General features: G+C 43.1%; 2 protein-coding genes across 4 annotated transcripts; one reads left to right on the top strand and one right to left on the bottom strand.

The window, feature by feature from the left end:
* Positions 1-607: 607 nt before the first annotated feature.
* LOC121487354 (olfactory receptor 1F1-like) lies at positions 608-9761 on the top strand. Its single transcript, XM_041748977.1, is given in 5 exon segments — positions 608-664; positions 6745-6884; positions 7051-7128; positions 7380-7921; positions 7923-9761. Coding segments are annotated over 2 exon segments (948 nt in total). The 5' UTR covers positions 608-664; positions 6745-6884; positions 7051-7128; positions 7380-7382; the 3' UTR covers positions 8332-9761.
* Positions 9762-10089: 328 nt separating this feature from the next.
* On the bottom strand, positions 10090-22634 carry ZNF200 (zinc finger protein 200). 3 transcript variants are annotated; one of them, XM_041748974.1, is made up of 6 exons: positions 22503-22634; positions 21439-21769; positions 20492-20583; positions 19867-19987; positions 11482-12208; positions 10090-10773 (listed from the first exon to the last, which is right to left on the bottom strand). In XM_041748974.1, the coding sequence occupies exons 2-6, from the start codon at positions 21683-21685 to the stop codon at positions 10659-10661; spliced, it is 1302 nt and encodes a 433-aa protein (XP_041604908.1). In that variant the 5' UTR covers positions 21686-21769; positions 22503-22634; the 3' UTR covers positions 10090-10658. The 3 variants fall into 3 exon arrangements, with proteins under 3 accessions (XP_041604908.1, XP_041604909.1, XP_041604910.1); XM_041748975.1 differs by having other exon boundaries at positions 22164-22594; XM_041748976.1 differs by lacking the exons at positions 10090-10773; positions 19867-19987 and having other exon boundaries at positions 12075-12208.
* Positions 22635-23061: the final 427 nt, after the last annotated feature.

Genomic DNA, 23061 nt, shown 5'->3' with positions numbered 1-23061 from the left:
GCCGTATTTGATAATTTCTCTTGACAAGTGAAGGTCTTAAATAATATTAACTTCCAGCTTACCTTGTCTTTAAAATTCTTGTATTTTGGTATAAGATTTTTTTAAAAGATTTTACTTATTTATTCATGAGAGACTCAGAGACATAGGCAGAGGGAGAAGCAGGGTCCACCCAGGGAGTCCGACGTGGGACTCGATCCCAAGACTCCGGGATCACGCCCTGAGCCAAAGGCAGATGCTCAATCGCTGAGCCACCCAGGCGTCCCTGGTATAAGATTTTTTGCATTAATTCTCACTTTAAAAAACACTGCGCTGAAATATTCTTTACTTTGATTTCTAAGCATTTGGGGTCCCTTTACATTTCGCACTCCCACCTCCCAGCCCGTGGGTGTCGGGGTCTCCGCCAGGGGACCTCCCCAGGCTAGGCGGCCCCACGCAGGCGCAGCGCGGAAAAGGCGGGTCAGGCGGTATCACTTCCGGGAAGCGCTGTACCCGCCCTCAAACGGAACCAATCAGAGACTGCGTCGCCCCCCCCCCCCGTACTCTGGCCCAATTAGGTATGGGGCGGGGCCTCCGCTGGGCGCCGGCTCCGCGAGGAGGTGTGGCTTAGGTTTTCAGAGCGCGGCGGGCTGCGAACTCTCGCGTGAGTTGGGCTTTCTGCGTTGCCGTAAGTGGCTCTGAATCTTTTCCCCCCGAAGCGGCGTAAAGTCGGGCTCTGGGGTAGGTTCCCGCAAAACCTGGGCAACGGGCGGGTCCCAGAGCCCGGCGCTGCACCTGCCTCGGTCCCTAGGGCTCCGCCTCACCGTCCTCCCCAGTTAGGATGGGGCACAGGGGTTCAGGATGCCTATCTCCTGCTTCCACAGGCTGAGACCGTCGGAGGTCAAGGCCCGACTTCCAGTTCGCATATCCTTTCCAAAGGCGTTTGTCTGAGGGGCCAGCAGCGGAAAAACGGGCGTCTCTTTACTCGGAGGACCCAGGCATTGCCTGGGTGCTAATTAGAAATGCATAACCTCGGGCCGCATCTCAGACTTTCCGAATCCGAACCTTCGCTTTAACCTCACGCCCAGGTGATTTCCGTATGTATCACTTGTCACTTAACCAAGATGATATCATGAAAGTGGTGTGATACAGGTAGAAACCTTTGAGAGCATAGGTACCTGGGAGTGAGCGGAAGCGCTCAGAAGAGGAAAGTAATAATACACAAAGAGACACTAATCAACGTGAGGTTTAAAGACTGGAGGCTGTACATTAGGGGTGAATGCATCTATCCCATCTGCATCCCACAAACATCATTTCCAGACAAGGAACTGACTTTATTTTTTTATTTTTATTTTTATTATTTTTTTTAGGAACTGACTTTATAATGTGAGTTGCCTGGACGACTCAGTCAGTTAAGCATCTGACTGTTGATTCCGCTTGGGTCACGATCTCAGTCAGGGTCCGGGGGTGGAGCGCCAGTTTGGGGTCCCTGTTCAGTAGAGACTTGGCTTAGATTCTCTCGGTCTCTCCCCCTCTGCCCCTTCCCCTGCTCTTATGCTCACGTGCTCGTTCGCTTTCTCTGTCTCTCAAATAAATAAATCCCTAATAGAAGGAATGTGATAACTAGTTGCCGAGATGGCTCCCAGTGATCCTGGTATTGTGTAATCCTTTCCCACATTGACTTGGGCTGATTTTGTCTTAATCCATTCAGGCTGCTGTAACAAAATACCATAGACTGTGTAGTTATAAGCAACAGAAATGTATTTTTTTCACCATTCTGGAGGCTGGAAAATCCAGGATCAAGATGTTGGCACATTTGGTGTCTGGTGAGAGCCTATTTCCTGGTTCATAGATGGCGATCTTTTCAGTGTAATCTGAAATCTTTTCCACATAGTGGAAAAAAAAGATTTCAGTGGAATCTGAATCTTTTCCATATAGTGGAAAGGACAAGGGAGCTTCCTCAGGCCTTCTGTTGTAAGTGCACTAATACCATTAGTGAGAGTTTTGCCCTCATGACCGGATCGCCTCCCCGAGGCCCTGCCTCCTACTGTCCACCTTGGGTGTTAGGGTTTCAACATGAATTTTGTGTGAACATAACCATTCTGTCCATGTAACTGTGTTAACAGATTGTTGTGGAACTGTGGAAATGTTGTGCGGAACATGTTGTAAAAATGTTGTGTGACTGTAGGAGCTCCATCATAAAAGATATTGCACCTTCCACCTTGCTTTCTTGAATCACTTGCTCTGGGAAACTAGTTAGCTCTATGGAGAAGTTGATGTGAGGAATTGAGGCTTTATTGCCACAAGTAGTGTGAGGGCACCATCTTGGAAGCCCATCCTCCAGCCACAGTCAAGCATTCAGATGACTGAGTCTCTGTGACAACTTATCTGCAGTCTCATGACAAGTCCTGAACTAGAAACATTCATCTAAACCATTACCAGGGGATGCCTGGGTGGCTGAGCAGTTGAGCGTCAGCCTTTGGCTCAGGATGTGATCCCAGAGTCCCAGGATCAAGTCCCAGATGGGGCTCACTGCATGGAGCCTGCTTCTCCTTCTTCCTATATTTCTGCCTCTCTCTGTGTGTGTCTCTCATGAATAAATAAAATCTTAAAAAAAAATACTCAGTTTGGGCATGAGTTGAGGTTACCCTGTGAGGTTAGGGTGCTGTTTTACAGGATGCAATTTCAATTTCAGGGGCACCTGGGTGGCTCAGTTGGTTAAGTGTTTGCCTTGGGCTTGGGTCATGATCCCAGGGTCCTGGGATCGAGCCCCATATCTGGCTCCTTACTCAGGGTAGCCTGCTTCCCCCTTTCCCTTTGCCTATCTCCCTGCTTGTGCCCCCCCCATCAAATAGATACATTAAATCTATTTTAAAAAAACAACATAAGTTTCATACCAGTGGACAGTATCTGCTGAACTTTCTACCAACCAGGAATTAAAAAAAATATTTTATTTATTTATTCATGAGCAACACAGAGAGAGAGAGAGAGAGGCAGAGACATGGGCAGAGTGAGAAGCAGCTCCCAGCAAGGAGCCCGATGAGAGACTTGATCCCAGAAGCCCGGGTTCGTGCCCTGAGCTGAAGGTAGACGCTCAAACAGAGCCACCCAGGCGTCCCTATGGGGCAAGGAAACGAGAGGTAGGAGTGGGCATTACTTTTTATAATACCTAATAATCGGGATCCCTGGGTGGCGCAGCGGTTTGGCGCCTGCCTTTGGCCCAGGGCGCAATCCTGGAGACCCGGGATCGAATCCCATGTCGGGCTCCCAGTGCATGGAGCCTGCTTCTCCCTCTGCCTGTGTCTCTGCCTCTCTCTCTCTCTCTGTGACTATCATAAATAAATAAAAGTTAACAAAAAAATTAAAAAAAAAAGATTTAAAAATACCTAATAATCTACTTACAAAATTTTACTTCGTATCCCAGCGACACTGGGCTCTGCAGAGGAGACTTGCTGGTCAATTTGGGTTCAATTTGGTGCTGGATAAACCGACCAAAAAAGAGATTCTAATATTGTTATGACTTTGAATATGACTAAAAAATAGTTTTGCTGTTACACACTAGTAGCAGAGAGGATTATGGATGGAAAGATCTCCTGGAATGGATTCTGGAATGACCACATCCTCTGATGGCAGCTAATGAAAGACTACAATAATATTATATGGCAAGGTTGTAAGGAGGTCAGATCTCTCTGACATGAAATTTTGGGTTACTATATCAGATTTTAAAAAAACTTGAACATGGAGCACCTGGGTGGCTCAGTGGTTGAGCTGAGTCTGCCTTCAGCTCAGGGTGTGGTCCTGGAGTCCCGGGATTGAGTTCCACATTGGGCTCCCCTCGGGGAGCCTGCTTCTCCCTCTGCCTGTATCTCTGCCTCTCTCTCTCTGTCTCTCATGAATGAATAAATAAATAAAATCTTTCAAAAATAAAAGATAAAAAACTTGAACAGCCGAGATGCTGGCTAAAGACAATGGGAACATGGATTAGATTGTGGATAAGGAAAATTATTAATAACAACTAAGGGTTCATGGCTACCTGTGGATATGAAGTCTACAATATCCAGTCATAGTTTCCTCTTTGCTTTGTTACATGTATATTTCTGTATTTTTGCACTCTAGCTTCCTTCTTCTTTTCTCTACTTTGTCCCTCTGTTTTACATACACATAGGATATGTAGTTATTGGCTATCTTTCAAGTTTCATTCAGAAGTAATAGAATGTCATGATGGGAACATGATTAGAGTAACTGAGATCCTTGTTATGGACCTGGATAGAGTAACTTATGGGCTTGAGTTGTTCCCATATTGTGAGAAGTATAGTTGAATTATATTAGGCTAAATAGTGTGTCTTCTACTGAAGCATAAATTAGTAAGAGGGGTATGTGTTAATGTTGTGTGTAACTGGAGAGATGGATTCTAGTGGGCATTTTTTTTTAAAAGATTTTGTTTATTCATGAGACACACAGAGAGAGAGAGAGAGAGAGAGAGAGAGAGAGAGAGAGGCAGAGACACAGGCAGAGAAGCAGGCTCCATGCAGAGAGCCTGATGTGGGACTCCATTCCAGGTCTCCAGGATCAGGCCCTGGGCTGACGGCGGCGCTAAACCTCTGAGCCACCCAGGCTGCCCCTAGTGGGCATTTATGATGCTTTTTGGCTTCCCAACTTCTTTACCCCTTCTAAGGCTTAGGTAATTTCCTACCTAATTTTCATTGAGAAAAAAAGCCAACTTCTTCCTCCCTAACAGGAAACCCAGAAGAATTTATTTCCCAGCCCCTCTTGCAGCTAAGACATGGGCATACGACTACCCATCAGACACCTTGAATCCACTTCAGAGGGGGAGACCAGGAGGACCTTTTCTAGCAATGATAGCCATTGCAGCAAGATGAACTACCAAGTGCTGCTGATGGCATCCTATGTCCAGCAATAGCTGTGTTAGGCCATGAACTATGACATTGAGGCTTGATGGCAGCAGAAATAGTGATATGCTAATCAAACCAGTTCTGTGATGTGATTTGGGCCATTACCATTGGTGTGTGACCTTCTTAGCATGGTTTCTCCACTTGCTCAGTGGTTTTGAAGGGTATCCATCATCATTTTCAAGAAATACTTTTCTGTTTAACTCAGTAAGACTTGATTTTTGTTATTTGCAACTAAGAATTGTGAGACCACGATATAGCCAATCATCAGAAAAGTACTTGAACCATGAACTGAACACCCATCAGTACTCTGTCCAGCTCATTTCTACTTCTCTATGTTTGAATTTTTTGCTCTTCTCTTTAGGCTTTGTTTCTCCATCTATGAGGCAGTCAGGAGAGAGTTGCAAGCTTCTGGATTTACATAATCAGGCCAAGTCCTCCCTCCCCCAGCTACTTCTAGAAGAAAGAAAGAGGGAGGGAGGGATGGAAAGAAAAAAGAAAGGAAAAACTTGAGAATCACCCACTTGTCTTTAGCCTCAGTTCCAGGTTCCCTAATCTGATCATGACTCCTCCCTGGGCAGGAGGTGTTGGAGTATAAATCGGGCTCCTGAATTCCATACCCCTATGACTGTGAATTAGAGGACCATTCTCACAAAACGGTGATCCATTGTGAGCCAGGAAGATACCGCAAAAGAATCTACTCTAGGAACCTACAGTTTCTCTCTCTCTCTTTTTTTTTAAGATTTTATTTATTTATTCATGAGAGACACACACAGAGAGAGAGAGAGAGAGAGAGAGAGAGAAAGAGAGAGAAAGAGAGGGGGGCAGAGAGAGAAGCAGGCTCCATGCAGGCAGCCTGACGCGGGACTTGATCCTGGGGATTCCAGGATCACACCCTGGGCTGAAGGCAGGTACTAATCCGCTGAGCCATCCAAAACAGTTTCTCAATCATGGCATGCTATGCTCTCCTTGATAGATATCTTCCCTACTGCCACCTTCCAATTACAGGCAGATTATCCTTTACACCATTTTTTTAAAAGATTTTATTTATTTATTCACGAGAGACACAGAGGCAGAGACACAGGCAGAGGGAGAAGCAGCCTCCCTGGAGGGAGCCGGATGCGGGACCCATCCTGAGACTCTATCCTGGACTCTAGGATCTCACCCTGAGCGAAAGGCAGATGTCCAACTGCTGAGCCACCCAGGTGTCCATACACCAAAAGTTTTTAAGGATTTAGTGCAAGTGTGTAATGCCACCCCCCACCCTGCATCCCTATCTGTAAATGCATCACTAACTGTATAGAGTAAGTGACCAGATAAGAAAGAAAAAAAGAACAGGACGCCTGGGTAGCTCAGTGGCTGAGCATCTGCCTTTGACTCAGGTCCTGATCCCAGGGTCCTGGGACAGAGTCCTGCATTGGGCTCCCCACAGAGAGCCTGCTTCTCCCTCTGCCTGTGTCTCTGCCTCTCTCTCTGTGTCTCTCATAAATAAATAAAATCTACAAAAAGAAAGAAAAAGGGAATTCATTAAGGTAACACTGCAATAATTTGTTTCTGAGGTAAGAGAATAAGACAAATCTTTTAACAACTGAATTTTCAAATCTATAAATATAAGCCCAGATCAGCAAAGTGATGCAATTTGAGATATCAGCGAATTTTCTCTGTGTCTCATCTCTACCCAGATTGCTTTATCTGAACCAGGGGTTAGATACTTATACTTTGTCATTATTGTTCGGTCCACAGGGGCCAAGAAATAGGTGGGACAATTACTTTCTGCTCTTAGGGAATCTGGTCCCAGTGGCTATGGAAGCCACTGTAAATACCTGTTTCTAATTTCCCCAAACATCCTTCTCCACAGAAGGGCTCAGGCCATGAACTTCTGCTTCTCACTCATTGAGGATCTACCAATATCTCTCCAGACTTTACAATAAAGAAAAGCATTGATTGGTTCCCCAAAGGTGAAGAGCCCTTGATATCAACAATACCAATTTTTTCCAGGTAAGATTGGAACAGATTAATATAAATATATTTATAATTTATATAAATAGTATATAATTATATACTATAATATATATTATAAATATTAATGGGGTAAATTATTTATATATATATAGTTATTAATAGGGGAAGTTCTTTGAAGAACCTCCTTTGTTACATCTTCCAGATCCAGGGAATGATAGAGTCCTGAACCCATCAGCTGGAGCTTGAGATACACTCAGTAATAACTGTTTTACTTGTCCCGGTGAGCCGTTTGTTTTGTATTTTGTTTGTTTTTGTATTTGATAAAATTTTCAAGATTAGTCCAGTGGGACCAGTGTCATGTCAGACTAGGAGTTGGACGTTGAGGTTATAGAGACTAGGGGTGGATCCTGACAGAGCAATTCTAATACGGGTTTTATTAACATGACTACATAGCTAGAGTTTGGATTGTTGTACCCAAAGCCATAGCTTCTAGGTTTCTGAGCTCTGCTTCTGTTCTGCATCTGTGTCCAGACCATGAGAGGGGCAAACCAGTCAAATGTCTCCGAGTTCCTCCTCCTCGGGCTCTCCAGGCAGCCCCAGCAGCAGCAGCTTCTCTTTGTGCTCTTCCTGAGCATGTACCTGGCCACCATCCTGGGAAACCTGCTCATCCTCCTGGCCATCAGCATGGACTCCCGCCTGCACATCCCCATGTACTTCTTCCTCAGCAACCTGTCCTTTGTGGACATCTGCTTCTCCTCCACCACTGTCCCCAAGATGCTGACCAACCACTTACTTGGCACTCAGACCATCTCCTTCTCTGGCTGTCTCACACAGATGTACTTTGTATTCATGTTCGTGGACATGGACAATTTCCTCCTGGCTGTGATGGCCTATGACTGCTTTGTAGCCATATGCCACCCCTTACACTACTCAACAAAGATGACCCACCAGCTCTGTGCCCTGCTGGTTGCTGGGTCGTGGGTCATTGCCAACCTGAATGTCCTACTGCATACCCTGCTGATGGCTCAACTCTCATTTTGTGGGTATAATGCCATCCCCCACTTCTTCTGTGATGCCCCTCCTGAAACTCTCCTGCTGACACACACCTCCTGCTGAGGTGATGATTCTTTTTGAAGCAGGGTTGATCATGATCACCCCCTTTATTTGCATCCTGGCTTCATATATCCGCAATACCTGTGCTATCCTGAGAGTCCCATTCACAAAGGGAAGATGGAAAGCCTTCTCCACCTGTGGCTCCCACCTGGCTGTGGTTTCTCTCTTCTATGGCACCATCATTGCTGTGTATTTCAATCCTTTATCCTCCCACTTAGCTGAGACAGATATAGCAGCCGCTGTAATGTTCAGTGTGGTGACTCCCATGCTGAACCCCTTCATCTACAGCCTGAGAAACAAGGACATAAAAGGGGCTCTTGGAAAAGTGCTTGCTATGAAATTTTTTCTACTTGGTAATGAAATGGGCTAAGAAAATCTTGGAGGGAACTAATTAGATCATGTATTTTTTTTCTATTGTGCAAAACTTAGCTATTGTCATTGGTAAGAGAATAATTCTATGAGAATTATTATTATTATGGGAATTGGGAGGTCAAACTTGATCTATTTGCTTTGGGATAAAGATGGAAAGAGAGATCCTATACCAAATAACCTGACTGTTACAATTGTCAGTGACCTCCAGCCCAAACCCACAATGAACATACATCTTGTTGAATAATTCTGGTTTATTAGGCTCACTAATAATTAGGCTCATTACTCCCATGGGCAGTAGTGAGGCATGTTAGTAGGAAGGGACTAGACAGGACTTACTAAAAGACTTAAGTTTGCATGAGGTGAATTTAGTGAGGATATAAGGAATTGAGTCTGTGCTCTGGATTACATCCTATCACATAGTGGCGACGATTCTGATTATTCTGAAAATATTTTATCTAGGAGGGGCTTCTGGGTGGCTCTGTCAGTTAAGCATCTGATTCTTGATTTCTGCTCAGCTCCTGATCTCAGGATGGTGAGATCAAGCCCTGCGTCGGGCTCTGCACTCCATAGGGGGTCTCCTTGAGACTCTCATTTCTTTCTCCCTCTGTACCTTCCCCCTCACCTTGCTGCGCTGCTTACACACACACACACTCTCTCTCTCTCAAAAAAATTAAAAAAATACTTTATCTAGGAGGGAAGAGTAGATTAAGGCCAAAGCTTTGATTAGTGAAGAAGTACCAGTGACTCATATCAGCCAGTATAGGGGAAGGAGTTTGGTCATCTCTGTGGCTTGGACAGTGTTCATATTTTTGTGTTCAGACATAATTATAGTCTCTTTTTGCCCCGGTCCTTAACAGTCACAGAGTAGCCTTGTGTGGTACTGATACTCTGCGTGTTCATCAGGAGAGCACCAACCTAGCTGTGGTTAGGGCTGTGAATTCACCTAGCTGTGAATACCAGGAAACTCCTGGGTGTCAGGGCTGATTTCTCTTTCTCACAACAGAGACATAGAGATAGGATCACATCTTACTGGAGGGCCAGAGTGGTGTTGGGGTAGGAAAGAGAAGTGTTATTTTAGGGCTCCAAGAACCCTCAATTTTGCCATGCATTAAAGCTAATTATTTTTTATCTTACCTGAGCTTTCTGTGTCACATAGCATTAAAACAGGAATATGGGTAAGTTAAACAAGAAATATCTTCCAGAATCTCAGCCATGTCAATCATGTCAATCAACATCTTTTTTTCCACCCTGCCTTCAATTTATGTCAGTACACTAAGATATTTTACATAATGTATATCTTGGTTTTCTACAATATTTCTTATAATAAAGCTTTTCTAAATTGCTATGTAATCTCCATAATTTTATTCTACTGGACTTCTATATTTCCACAAGTTGTTCTAGGAAAATATGCTGGCTAGTAAGTCAGCTTGTAAAATAACACACAGGGCAGCCCTGGTGGTTTAGCGCCGTCTTCAGCCCAGGGCATGATCCTGGAGACCTGGGATGGAGTCCCACATCAGGCTCCCTGCACGGAGCCTGCTTCTCCCTCTGCCTGTGTCTCTGCCCGTCTCTCTCTCTCAAATAAATAAATAAATAAATAAATAAATAAATAAATAAATAAGTAAATAAAATCTTAAAATAAAAATAAAACATAAAGGGGTTGCCTGGGTGGCTCAGTGGTTGAGCGTGATAGTAATCAACTAGAAAAATGCAATGAAAAAACTATTTACAATTACAAAACTGTATACAACTTACATGAAGAAAATTAGAAAAATTTATTCAAGAATATTATACTTTTTAATAAATGGAAAGACATGTTTCTGATGGGAAACAAAATTTATAAAGGTAGGAAGTTTTCCCAATAGTTTATAGGATCAACTGATTTCAATCAAAATACCAATGTAAAACTTTAAGAAACCTAAAAGAAAAGGAGAAATTGATTAAAAAAAAAATCTTTAAAATAACACACCACAAGATCGGTCCCGTGAAGGCACCGCTGGCCCTGCCTCTGGGCAGACAAGTCAGGAAAGTCTGGGTATGAGGTGATAGAGAACAAATAGCCACGGCAATGAAGACACTGGAATCTCATCTCTTTGAGATCTCATCTCTTTGAGGGGCAATGAGAGCAAGCCACTGGAGACAAGTGATAAAAATAAAACACTTTGCTTGTGAGGTAGTGACCACCCATTGCCAAGGGTCTGGTGACTGCTTCGAGGGAAATTAAGCACATGGTAAGGTTATTGACCAGTCATGGGTCTAAGCCAAGGTCTTCCTTCTCTTCAGGCTCTTAGATTTCCTTTGTAGCCAGGTTTTCTTCTTGGCTCATCAGACGGACAGGATTCTGAAGAGCTTTTCCAGTATTGGGTCTGGGTGGCTGGGCCTGAGTGATCCAAACTTCTTTTGGCAATGGAAAGGCATGAGAGAGCTGTCTGAGCAATAGCTGGACAAAATAGAGTAAGAACAGTAGACATTTATGTTGTGAAAAGTATTCCTGTGAAAGTTACTTTTCACTACAAAATGCAAATGTTGAGATCAACTGTTAATTTAGATCACATAAAAATGACAAAGTCTTTGACATTCAAATGCTGTATTTTCCTATATTCCAAAGTAAACAATCCCTTTCAACACTTAAGCTTTAACAGGGTATTCTTAGAAGGTTAAGTGAATTGCTAATAGAAGCTGTTGGCATAACAAATCAGTACTTTTGTTCTTTTAGGGGAACACTGTTCCAGATAAGGACCTTTGCATTATTTTTTTCTCAAGTGTGAATTCCTATGTGTGTGTGTGTGTGTGTGGGGGGGGGGGATGGATACACTTTCCGTACACGAGTCACTCTGTTCACCTTGCAGGTGAGTGGCCTCCAGACTCATGTTTGAAGCCTTTTTTGGGAAAGGAAATCTGTGGCCTACACACTGTTGTATAAGTTCACAAAAGAAAGCTCCTTAATCCAGAAAGTGTGGATGCTGAGGTATAGCCCTTGAGGATGTTTTCCCCTGTGAATTTTCTAAAAATTTGAGGTTTCAGCCAAGATGGGTATTTGTCCAATTTTGGCTATAATGAGGTTTTCACATATCTGTAATCTTTTCAGACAGCCTGGGAATTCAGAATTCCTTATAAAACATTTCAGGTTAAGGCAGGATCATCAGACCTTTCTTGATCCCATTTCTTCTTTCCAGTCTTACATGCTGAGTGGGTTTTTTCATGCCGGGTACAGTTGGACAGCCGACCAAATCTTCTCCCACATTTTTTGCAACTATATGGCCTCACAGCCTCATGACTCTGCATATGAAGCACAAATTGTTTGTTCTCTGGGAAGGTTTTCCCACATTCTGGACACTTAAACATCTTCTCTCTTATATGGATTCCTTCATGGCGACTCCGATGAGAGTTTTGACGAAAGTGCTTCCCACAATGAGAACATGAATAAGGTTTCTCTCCTGTATGGATTCGTTCATGTTTATTAAGGTTTGTTTTATGATTGAAGCTTTTCCCACAATGACTACAGTCATAGGGTTTTTCTCCAGTGTGAATCCTCTGGTGAGAAATAAGGTAAGAACTATCATTAAACTGTTTCCCACACAGTGGGCAAGTGTACCATCTTCTTGTTCTCCGATTTCGGGTAAGTGCAATCACATTGATATCTACATATTTTGAGAGTTCCTCTAGTGGAGTGTCATTTTCAATGGTAACTAGAAGATTTTTAATTTTCCTTTGCTTTGGAACAGATGTATTTAGTCTTTCTTTATGGCAATATGGAGACTGCTCAGAGACCACAGAACAATCTACTTCATTACAATCAGAAGCCTTTTCTCTATGATTTTCATTCTCTACAGTTTCCTTCTGAAGATCTTCACTCTCAGGATTAACATCATTGACTGTGGAAACAAAGAGAATATAATAAATTTGAGGGATGTTATATCACTCAGGAAAAAACAAGTTAAATTTCTCATCAAACAACAGTGTCAGAAATCTGGGGACTAGCAGATAGTCATTATCAACACTCCTTTTCCACTCTTATTGTGGGTGGAATATATGACTGATAAATCTATGAATATGAGCACACAGTCTTTTTTTTTAATGAAATGAATGGGACTACACTGAAAGATTTCATGTTTTCCTTTCTGACATAGGCACTAATTACTCATCAAGTACATACTCATATTCTGTGTAAAGCACTGAGGTAAGGACCATGGAATGAAGGACATAAATACTAAAAGGTACCACTCATTCTCTTTAGAAGGCTAGTAAGTGAACAGTAAGATGAGTACTGTAGGTTTTACTACATTAAATATTACGATATATAATTAGATACTACTGTAATATCCTATATAGGGAAAAACTGGAAACGATTCAAATGACTAAAAATAACGAAGGCATATCACATTCACTCAGTGGATGATTATATGGGCATTAAAGTGATTACCACAAGTGACAAAACTAAACTCTGGTAGAAATAAGTGTGGTTTCTTTAGGGGAGGAATGGGAGTTTTTGGGCAGTGGGCACAAGAGGGACTTCTGGGGTGTTAGGAATAGTCCATTTGAGTGGTTAGACAAATGTACACATTTTGTGAAAATATGAGGTTGTACACTTATGATTTGAGGACTTCTGTATTTGTATCTTCAAAAGTCTGTATAAAATAACAGATTATAAAGACTACATAACAGGGGTGCCTGGGTGTCTCAGTTGAGATGCCTTTGGCTCAGGTCATGATCCAAGGTCTTGGGATCGAGCCTCAGGTCAGGCTCCCTGATGAGCAGGGAGCCTGCTTCGCCCCCTCCCTCTGTCCCTACCTCCCTATCCCCCCCACCCACTCACATACTTATATGCTCTGCTCTCTCAAATAAATAAATAAATAAATAAATAAATAAATCTTAAAAGACTAGATAACAAAGTTAAAAAAAAAGTATTCTGTGAAAAGGTGGAACGACAAGGGATCCTCTGAACTCTGGGCAACTTGCTGAGAATAAAGGGTTAAATCAATCATTCTATATGTGGCTGACTACAGCCTAGAATATGCATCTTTGCTGGACTTCACAATTTCATACCAATAGGCATTTTCTGTTTCATTTACTCCTTTACGTAATGAAACACTGGGTCAAAGCATATGGCAATATTTATCACAGCTCTTGACAAAGACTGCCATACTTCTTTCAAAAGAAGCTGTACCAATTTTAATACCGCTCGATCTCGGGACTCCGGGATCACGCCCTGAGCCAAAGGTAGATGCTCAACTGCTGAGCCACCCAGATGTTCCTGAGCTGAGACTTTTATAAATTTAAATAAATTCTACATGCTGCAAATCTTAATCCCTGTGTCAGTCACCCCTAAAGTAAATATTTAACTGAAGTCTTCTGTAACTCCACAACTTAAAACCATAAAAAAGTATCAGTCTTTCAAAATCTGATACATTTTTAGGGGCACCTGGGTGGCTCAGTTTGTTAAGTGTCTGCCTTGGGCTCAGGTCATGATCTTGGGGTCCTGAGATCGAGCCCCGATCAGGCTTCCTGCTTAGTGGGGAGTCTGCTTCTTCCTCTCCCTCCCAACTCATGTCTCTCCCACTAGCTCTGCTCTCTCTCAAATAATAAAAAATCTTTTAAAAAACCTCAATAAAGGGGATCCCTGGGTGGCTCAGTGGTTTGGCGCCTGCCTTTGGCCCATGGCGTGATCCTGGGGTCCCGAGGTCAGGTCCCGCATTGGGCTCCCTGCATGGAGCCTGCTTCTCCCTCTGCCTGTCTCTGGCTCTCCCTCTCTCTCTGTGTGTGTGTCTCTCATGAATGAATAAATAAAATCTTAAAAAAAAAAAAACCCTCAAAAAACAAAATCTGATAAATTTCCTATTTTCTAGCCATTCCTTTGACTTATATTTACATTTAACTCTTAATACATTTGGAGCTTAGTATCACACTGTATGTTATTGTTTGTAACATGTCTAATATTGGTAAAAATCAGCCAGAACATCCTTTTCAAAAGTTTGACTCTAAAGTAAAAAAAATAAAAATAAAAAATAAAACATAAATAAAAGTTTGACTCTGCACAGTATAAATAAATTTGAAGGGCTTCAATATCTTCATATGACTTTAGTTTTCCCATTTAGGTTTATGTTTCTCTAATACTTAAGAATCCTTTATATTTACCAATAAAACGTGGCTTACTATTTTTTTTTAAAGATTTATTTATTTATTTATTCATGAGAGAGACAGAGAGAGAGAGAGAGAGGCAGACACACAGGCAGAGGGAGATGCAGGCTCCATGCAGGGGGCCCCACGTGGGACTCGTCCCGGGTCTCCAGTATCAGGCCCTGGGCTGAAGGCAGTGCCAAACGCTGAGCCACCCGGGCTGCCCTGGTTTACTATTTTATAGCCTTTTTGAAAGACAGACAGCTTCTATCATTTTGTCTTAATTTAAGAATTTATTGTTAAACATTCCCTACCTACTTTATATTAAAGATGTTTTTGTTCATTCTTTTAGATTTTCTAAGTACAAACCATACTTTGTTCCCTCCCTTCCTGATATTTATTCTAATTTTTTAAAAAATATTTTTAAAAAAGATTTATTTATTTATGATAGACAGAGAGGGAGAGAGAGGGGCAGAGACACAGGAAGAGGGAGAAGCAGGCTCCACGCCGGGAGCCCGACGTGGGACTCAATCCCGGGACACCAGGATCGCGCCCTGGGCCAAAGGCAGGCGCTAAACTGCTGAGCCACACAGGGATCCCCTAAAAAACATTTTATTTGAGAGAGACAGAGACAGAGATAGCGAGAGAGAGAGCACAAGTCAGGAGAAGAGGGAGAAGGAGAAGCAGGCTCTCTGCTCAGCAGGGAGCCAGACTCAGGGCTTGATCCCAGAATCCTGGGATCATGACCGGATTCAAAGGCTTAACCAACTTAGCCACCGCCAATATTTATTCATCTTAACCTTATGTCCTTTTGCTTTATCCAGTCAAATATTAATAGTGATAGCAGATTTCCCTATTTTGTTCTTTTTTCCAACATTTTGTTCATTTATCTCAGAGAGAGAGAGAAAGCACGCATGAGAGCACATGAACAGAGGGAGAGTAATGATAGGAAGCAGGTTCCATGCCCTTTGTGGAGCCCAACACAGGGCTTGATCTCACAACTCTGAGATCATGACCTGAGCCAAAGTAAGAGCTGGACACTCAACTGACTAAGCCACCCAGGAGCTCCAGCATATTAATTTTTAAGATACAAAATTTTAGGAGCTAACATATGGTTTATCTGGTTTATATGGTTCAAAAGTCTAAACATGAAAAGGTCTTACTCTAGTCCCTGTCCCCCATTCACTGTACTCATCTCCCAGATAGGTACCAGTTTTTACTAGATTCTTTTTTATTCTTCCATTGTTTCTCTAGATGATGGATTTTCCTTTCTCCTCTCTTATATCAAAGTAGTATACTATATATACGTCTGCTACTTGCTTTATTTTGATCATTATTTCTGGTGCAGGGCAATTATCATGGTATGTTTTGTGTGGACACATCATATTCAACTAGTCCCCTGCAGACACACTTGCATTGTTTCCAACCTTGTGTTTTAACAAACAATACTATGATGAATAACCTCATTTGCATATTATTTTCAATGTGTGCTGTTATCTGTAGGTTAGATTCTCAGAAGTGGGACTGTTGGATCAAAGGCAAATGCATCTTTAATGCTGGTAATTAGATTCCCACATAGAGGGAGTGTATCATTTTGCATGTCCACCAGTTCCAACAACCTCACCACCAATGTGTTAAGTTTCTGATTTCTAGAAATCTGATAGATGAAAAACGATGGTAACTTGGTAGAGATTTAATTTGCACTTCTAAATATGAGTAGGGTTGTACACCATGTGTTTATGGGTCATTTGTATTCCTAAGTGAATCTGTTAGGGCTTTTTCTTGGCGTGCAAAAGTAAGGTATGATTCACCAAATGGCTGAATTGTCCCAACACCTTTATGAGTCCCTTCTGCTCTGATGCTCTTTTCAGTTTTCCTGGTTACTTGTTATTTATTTTTCGATTTGAATTAGAGAGGTTGTCTAGTTCCAGGGGGAAAAAATTCTACTGGTATTGTTAAAGGAATCACATTCACTTATTTCATAAATCGACTTGGGGAGAACTGACATTTTAATGTTAAATTTTCGTAGTCAACACGGTATTTCTTCCCATTCATTCAAATCTACTTCTGTGGTGCAGCCCTGGTGGCGCAGCGGTTTGGTGCTGCCTGCAGCCCAGGGTGTGATCCTGGAGACCCCGGATCGAGTCCCACGTTGGGTTCCCTGCATGGAGCCTGCTTCTCCCTCTGCCTGTGTCTCTGCCTCTCTCTCTCTGTGTGTGTCTCTATGAATAAATAAATAAAATGTTTAAAATAAAAAAAATCCACTTGTTCTTTAGAAGTGTTTTTGAAGTTTTCCTCATAATTTCTGCATATTTCTTAAGTTTATTTATAGGTGTTTAATATTTTTTGTTCCTATTTTATAAATTCTAAGTGACTGTTTGCAGGTACAAAAGCTAATGATTTCCATATAATTCATTCCATTGCTTACTGAATGCTCTCATTTATAATTCTCAGATATTCTAGGGTTTTCCAGTTATAGAATTGTATCATATGTAATAGGCGGTTTTATCTGTTTCTTAAATTCTTATACATCTAATTTCTTTCTCATTTACCTGCCCTGGCTAATACCTAAAACACAGTATTAAATAGTAGTAGTGATAGCGGGCTTCAATGAGATAGTTCCTGTGTCAAACACTGATAGTTCTGCTGTCAAACACACATTTATCCTCCTGTGTCAAGGATTCTCTTATGATTCCTGTCCCTACAAGGTTAATTCCTTACACTTTTCCCTTTCCAAACTACTTAATATTACTATTTAAAATGTCAGCTATATGCTGATGACTCCCAAATCTCTGTCTTTACGTGTGAGCCCCAATTCCTAATGTTCAAGTGCCCAGAGAACAGTCTCATTTTATTTCCTACTGTGGATTCAGCCTCATCTAAAATCAAATCCATCTTCTTCCAAACTGTTCCTGGGTCCAAATCCTGTCTTAACCTTGTCCTAGAATGCAATTGTGGTTCTAATTCTAGTGGGAATGCCTGCCAATGTTCCCATTAAACAGATGTAGGCCATATCTGTTCCATTAAGGAAGTATCCATTAGTTACTATTTTGTTAAGTGTTCTTCTGAAGGGGTTTTTGTTTTGTAAAGATTATCTTTTCGATAATTGTCAGAATAAGATTTTTCTCATTATTATAAAAGAGATTAATAGACTTTTTATTATTAAATCATTTTTGCATTCTTGGAATAAATCTTACTTTATGGGATCCCTGGGTGGCTCAGTGGTTGAGTGCCTGCCTTCTGCCCAGGGCGTGATCCTGGAGACCTGGGATCGAGTTCCACATCGGGCTCCTTGCATGGAGCCTGCTTCTCTCTCTGCCTATGTCTCTGCCTCTCTCTGTGTCTCTCATGAATAAATAAATAAAATCTTAAAAAAAAATCTTACTTGATCATGACAGTTTTTTATCAGGTTGTGGTATCTTTTTTACACTAATAGAAGTTTTTCTTTTTCTTTTTACTCTGAAAGTTTTCATAGCATTTTAAATGGTCTAGTTTTTAAAGATTTGTAAGAATTTTCTGTGAAATTGAGGCTGGTTCTTTACCTGGGTGAGGGCTAAGGATTTATGACAATTCCAGTTTCCTCTTTGGAAATTTATCTATTTCTGTTTAAATTTTTCTACTTATTAGTTCCTCTTTTTTGTTTTTTAAGTTTTTCCATTTTTAAAATTTATTTGACAGAGAAAGCAGCAAGGGGAGCAGCGGCAGAGGAAGAAGGAAAAGCAGGCTTCCCATCGAGGAAGGAGTCTGACGTGAGCCCAATCCTGGGACTCTGGGGTCATAACCTGAGCCAACCATATGCCCCTATATACACACACACACAATCTTAAAAAAAAAAAAATTACATAGAACAACTTGTGGGAAGTTAAGCGGGCTCACTATGTACTACTACCCCGACTATACAGTGTAAAACAGCTACAGAGTTCACTAGTCATGGATTTTTGTTACCCCAGGTAACTCATAAAACCCACTTTTTGCTCCACTTCAGCCTCAGAAACAAACAGCACTGAAGGCAAAGTAAGAAGTATTAGGCACTCAGCAAAATGATTTTTGAGGATTCCCGATTCTGTAGTCACCAGTGTATTTGTAGAGAAAGGCTGAATCATCTTTCAGCAGCTGACAGAGAAGCTAATGGCAGATGAGTTCATATGAAGTATTCTCATTTAAGAATACCTTTAACCATTACTGGGAAATAAGCACAAATAACGGAGGTCCCATTCACCAACCATATAGGCAATTCACTGAAAAAATTATGAGAAATACAGCAAGAAGGTATATGTTTTTATAATTATATATTAAAACATTAATGTAAACAATTTTAAAATTATATAATTTATAATTGTATAATTCTGGGCTAAGACTGCAAGCTTTTTTTTTTTTTTTTTTTAGATTTTATTTATTTATTCATGAGAGACAGAGAGAGAGAGAGAGAGGCAGAGACATAGGCAGAGGGAGAAGCAGGCTCCACGCAGGGAGCCCGATGTGGGACTCAATCCCAGGTCTCCAGGATCATGCCCTGGGCAGAAGGTAGGCGCTCAACTACTGAGCCACCCAGGTATCCTAAGACCACAAGCTCTAATGTTAGAATCCCTAGTCCCTGCCCTACTACCTACTGCTGTGTGACCTTGACCTTTCGCAATTTTTCTTTCTTTCTTTTTTTTCTTTTTTGGTAGGATGCAAGGCAAAGTTTATCCAGCAATAGCACAAAGTTTATTAAGTGATAGTACAAAGCTCCCCAGGAGGGAGGGGACCCAAGAGGGTTGCCCAACCTTTAGCAATTTCTTAACATTTTTCTGCTTTAGTACCGTCATCTGTAAAATAGTAATAATTCCTATACTCTACAGTAATTTTGTGAGAAATACATGCAATAACAAATGCATATAAAGCACTTAAACTAGTGCTTCATACATAATGGCACATTAGCACTTAACAAGTGCTAGATATTATTCCCATCAACAGTGGGATATATTTTCATTCATTAGTAGATGTCACAGCTACTGGACATCAAGGAAAAAAAAAAGACTTAAAAGAGTCATGTGTCCAAAGAAAATACTAATTTAAAAAACACCTACTGGGGGACTAGCACTAGATCCAGAAAACGGACTCAGAAACAATCTGCCTGCATTTTCAATGTTTGAATATTTGATGCCAGTCTATCAGCTGCAGGTCCTGCTTACCAAGAGAATTCCCCTCTCCCCTTGCTGCCTTAAAGCTATAAGAAAAATGGCCGCACAGCTGGTGCAGGCTCTGCCACATGGGATAGAACAAAAATTAGTGTAATTATGTACTTAGCTAGTGTTAATCAGGTCTTTATTTAAAAAAAAAGAAATGTTTTTTTTAATGAGGTCTTTAAAAAGTCTGACGAAATAGAAGAACATGCTTTTCACAACATTCAATATGAACGCACAAGATTTCTTACCCAGTAACGTCATCTCCCCAATATTGTCTTCCTTCTCTGAGGTGGGCTGTTGAGTAGCATCTAGGCTCACACATTCTTCTTGAGAGTGAAATACATTCAAATCCTCAAAGACCACCAGTTCCTGAAAGAGCAAAAGGCCCCTTCCTCTTAATAACAGAGGTTCGTTTGACAGCTCTGCTGGCAAAAAAGACCGAAGCCCAAATATCAGAGAAGGGAAGGCAAAATGGGTCTATAAATCCGTGAAGAGGGCGTCTGGGTGGCTCAGTGGTTGAGCGCCTGCCGTTGGCTCAGGGCGTGATCCTGGGGTCCGGGAATCGAGTCCCACATCAGGTTCCCTGTGGGGAGCCTGCTTCTCCCTCTGCCTATGTCTCTGCCTCTCATGAATAAATAAATAAAAATCTTTAAAATAAATAAATCCCGTGAAGATGCAGCACAGACCAGAAAGCCAGGCTCAGAGAGCACCCACAGGACAAGCAGAAGAGAAATGTCCAATGAGGCAGTGAAAAACAAGGCATTCTCCTTACTCCCAAGAGTGTGTTTTTATACATGGGTTGGCTGAGCAGGAAGAGCTGAAAGAGCAGAAAGGTGATATACTCAAAAAAGTGAACAGGAAAACCAAACCCACCTCAGGGTCAGTTTTCAAATACAGAGACACAGTATCCTGTTTTTGCTGGATCCCTTTCCCGGGCAGAAGCTTCACCACAGGATGAGGTTGCACTGGGGAAAGAGGAAATTGTAGTTAATAGAAAAATCAGTGACTCTAATACAGGAACACTAACCACACCCTAAGGCTACACTGTCCTCACTCCTTCCAAAGGCAACTCAAGGCTTTTTCGGTTTCTGTGAGCTCAGGACAAATTCAAGCCATAAACCATAAGGTCTATGAACCTATATGCGCTCTCCTCATTATGAAAAGAATGATTCCCTTCAGGACTTTAAAAAATTCCACTATTAGGGGCAGCCCTGGTGGCACAGCGGTTTAGTGCCACCTGCAGACCAGGGTGTGACCCTGGAGACCCAGGATCGAGTCCCACGTCAGGCTCCCCGCAGGAGCCTGCTTCTCCCTCTGCCTGTGTCTCTGCCTCTCTCTCTGTGTCTCTCATGAATAAATAAATAAAATCTTTAAAAAAAAAATCCCACTACTAAAGGGAAGGCTAGAGGAGGGCAATGTCTGAAGATGCCCCCAAACAAGCACAAAATTTCCAAAATTCCACATAAAACTCGAGTCAGTTCAACAATTCACCCACATTTCTATATCCTAAAATGATGCACACTCTTCCCAACATTTGTGTAAAACTGACATTGTTTATTCTATGGCTTTACACGACACTCCGCAATCCACTCAAACTCCAGCTTGAGAAAAAATACTGCCTCTCCCCAACATGCTGACTTATTAGAATCAACTCCTTTTTTTTTTTTTCAAAACCTGCTATCCTAACTTGAATTCATTACTAACATGAAAACCTATTTGAAAAAAAAAAAGAAAGAAAAAAAAAGAAAAAGAAAAAGAAAACCTATTTGAACCCCCAGAACCATTCCCTTCTCTTCTAGGGATCAGCATGTGCTTCTTACGTCTGTTCTGAAAGTTTGAGCTCACATCCTTCATAATAACCAAGGTCTCCTTGACTTTCTGGTTGGGCTGGACCAGGCTTGGCTCTGGCAAGAAGGTGAGGAAGTGCTCCAGAACCAGCTCGTGGATGGTCTTGGGCCCACGAGTAGCATCTCGAAGTAGGTCTTGTCCTAGTTTGGAGTCTGGAGGAACTCTCAGTATAAAGGACCGCTTTGACTTTAGGGGCATTGGAACCACTTTTGCAGCCATGGCGCCGTGAAATCACACACCACGCTGGTTTTGCAGAGCTTCAGGAGTCACCTCTTATTGAAGGAAATGTGTCAGAGAGCCGAGCTGCGGATGAGAGAAACCATGGGTTACCCACAAGGCCAGGGAGGCATGCCTGCACTCCAATACAGGGCCTGGATAGCGAGGCCACGTGAAGTTTAAAGCAGAAGTTAAGAGAAACCGGGGTGGGGAACTCCTAACTGAAACGGAAGGTCCCTGAACGAGAGGCACTCTCAGCAGGGCCTGAGAGGAAGATGTGAGCAGGAAAAGCCGGAGGATGCCCAAACCCCAAGGGTCATCCTCCTAGAGTAGACTCTACCGGGAAGAGCGGTTTAACTCCTGCTGACAGGAAGAGCCATGGGCTAGAAGCCAGGGAACCGAGGTCTTCAGGGGTCCAGCACCGAGGGCATCTGCTTACGAGTTGGCCTGGCCACTGACTGAATGAAGCTGTTCTGCGCACCTTGGACCGCGGGTCCATCGGATGCCCTTCGCGGGGCCGCTGATGGCTCAAGGAGCAAACGCAAGGCCGCATGCGATGTCCACACACCGCCTGCTGACTCCTTTCCGCCGTGAAGCCCTGTTGAGAGCGGCGAGGGGCGTCCCGGTAGGGACCAGCTGGCCAGGCCCACTGTGGAGCCTCTCTCACCGGCCACGGGGCACTTTTACCACAAAGCTGGAGCGGCGGCATTGCCCGGTGTGCGTTCCTGGCTCCCCAGCCGGCCAGGCTCTCCCACACGGACCAAGCTCTGCTCCCCAGAGGCCACCTCAGCCTGGTTCCCGCCCTCGCGGAGCCCCTCACCTCTCAGGGGCTCTGCCCTCCTGGGCGCTCGCAGGGACGGCCCAGAGACCCCAGCGCAGAGAGACCGGGAAACCAGGCGCGTGAGGCCCAGCCCTCCCCTCGCCCTTCGGAGTGTCCTCACAGGCCGCGGGCCACTATTGGCGTGCTCGGCTGTCAGTTGGGGAGACGGTCCCGACACGGTGCCTTCTGGGAGGCCGGGCGCCTCAGTAGCCTTTACGTCACGACCGGTGCCTCGTTTCCGGTGTGGAAGCCTGGTCTCCCCGCTCGGAGCGCCCGTCTGTGCTTGAGAAGGCGATGCTCGAGGACGGCCGGCAGAGCTCCCGGCGCCGAGGGAGGTCGGGCTGGCGGCAGCCGCTGTTTCTGTGGCTCTATTTGGGAGACAGAAAGCAGAAGGTTGTCTCCAATCCTCCATGAAGGGTTGGCTCCTCTCCAAGTACTGGCGGTGTAGCTCCATCGCCTGCTGGGAAATGTAGTTCAACTCTAAGCAGCCAATGGGAGACCGCCAGGCGCCGCGTTTGGGGCGGGCCAGCACACTCCCTCCGCCTCCGAAGTTCGACCG

The sequence above is a fragment of the Vulpes lagopus genome, chromosome 3, assembly GCF_018345385.1.
Source record: "Vulpes lagopus strain Blue_001 chromosome 3, ASM1834538v1, whole genome shotgun sequence".
Classification (NCBI taxonomy): Eukaryota; Metazoa; Chordata; class Mammalia; order Carnivora; family Canidae; genus Vulpes; species Vulpes lagopus.
Note: the sequence above shows the minus strand (reverse complement) of the source record. Positions and strands in the feature narration are given on the sequence as shown.

What these genes read in the sequence shown, in the direction of transcription:
- ZNF200 (XM_041748974.1), bottom strand. Translation starts at nt 21,685, where the DNA reads ATGGCTGCAAAAGTGGTTCCAATGCCCCTAAAGTCAAAGCGGTCCTTT. An exon ending in ATTTGAAAACTGACCCTGAG is followed by an intron (nt 19,988 to 20,491) that starts GTGGGTTTGGTT and finishes TTGCTCTTTCAG; the next exon opens with GAACTGGTGGTCTTTGAGGA. An exon ending in TGGGGAGATGACGTTACTGG is followed by an intron (nt 12,209 to 19,866) that starts GTAAGAAATCTT and finishes TTGTTTCCACAG; the next exon opens with TCAATGATGTTAATCCTGAG.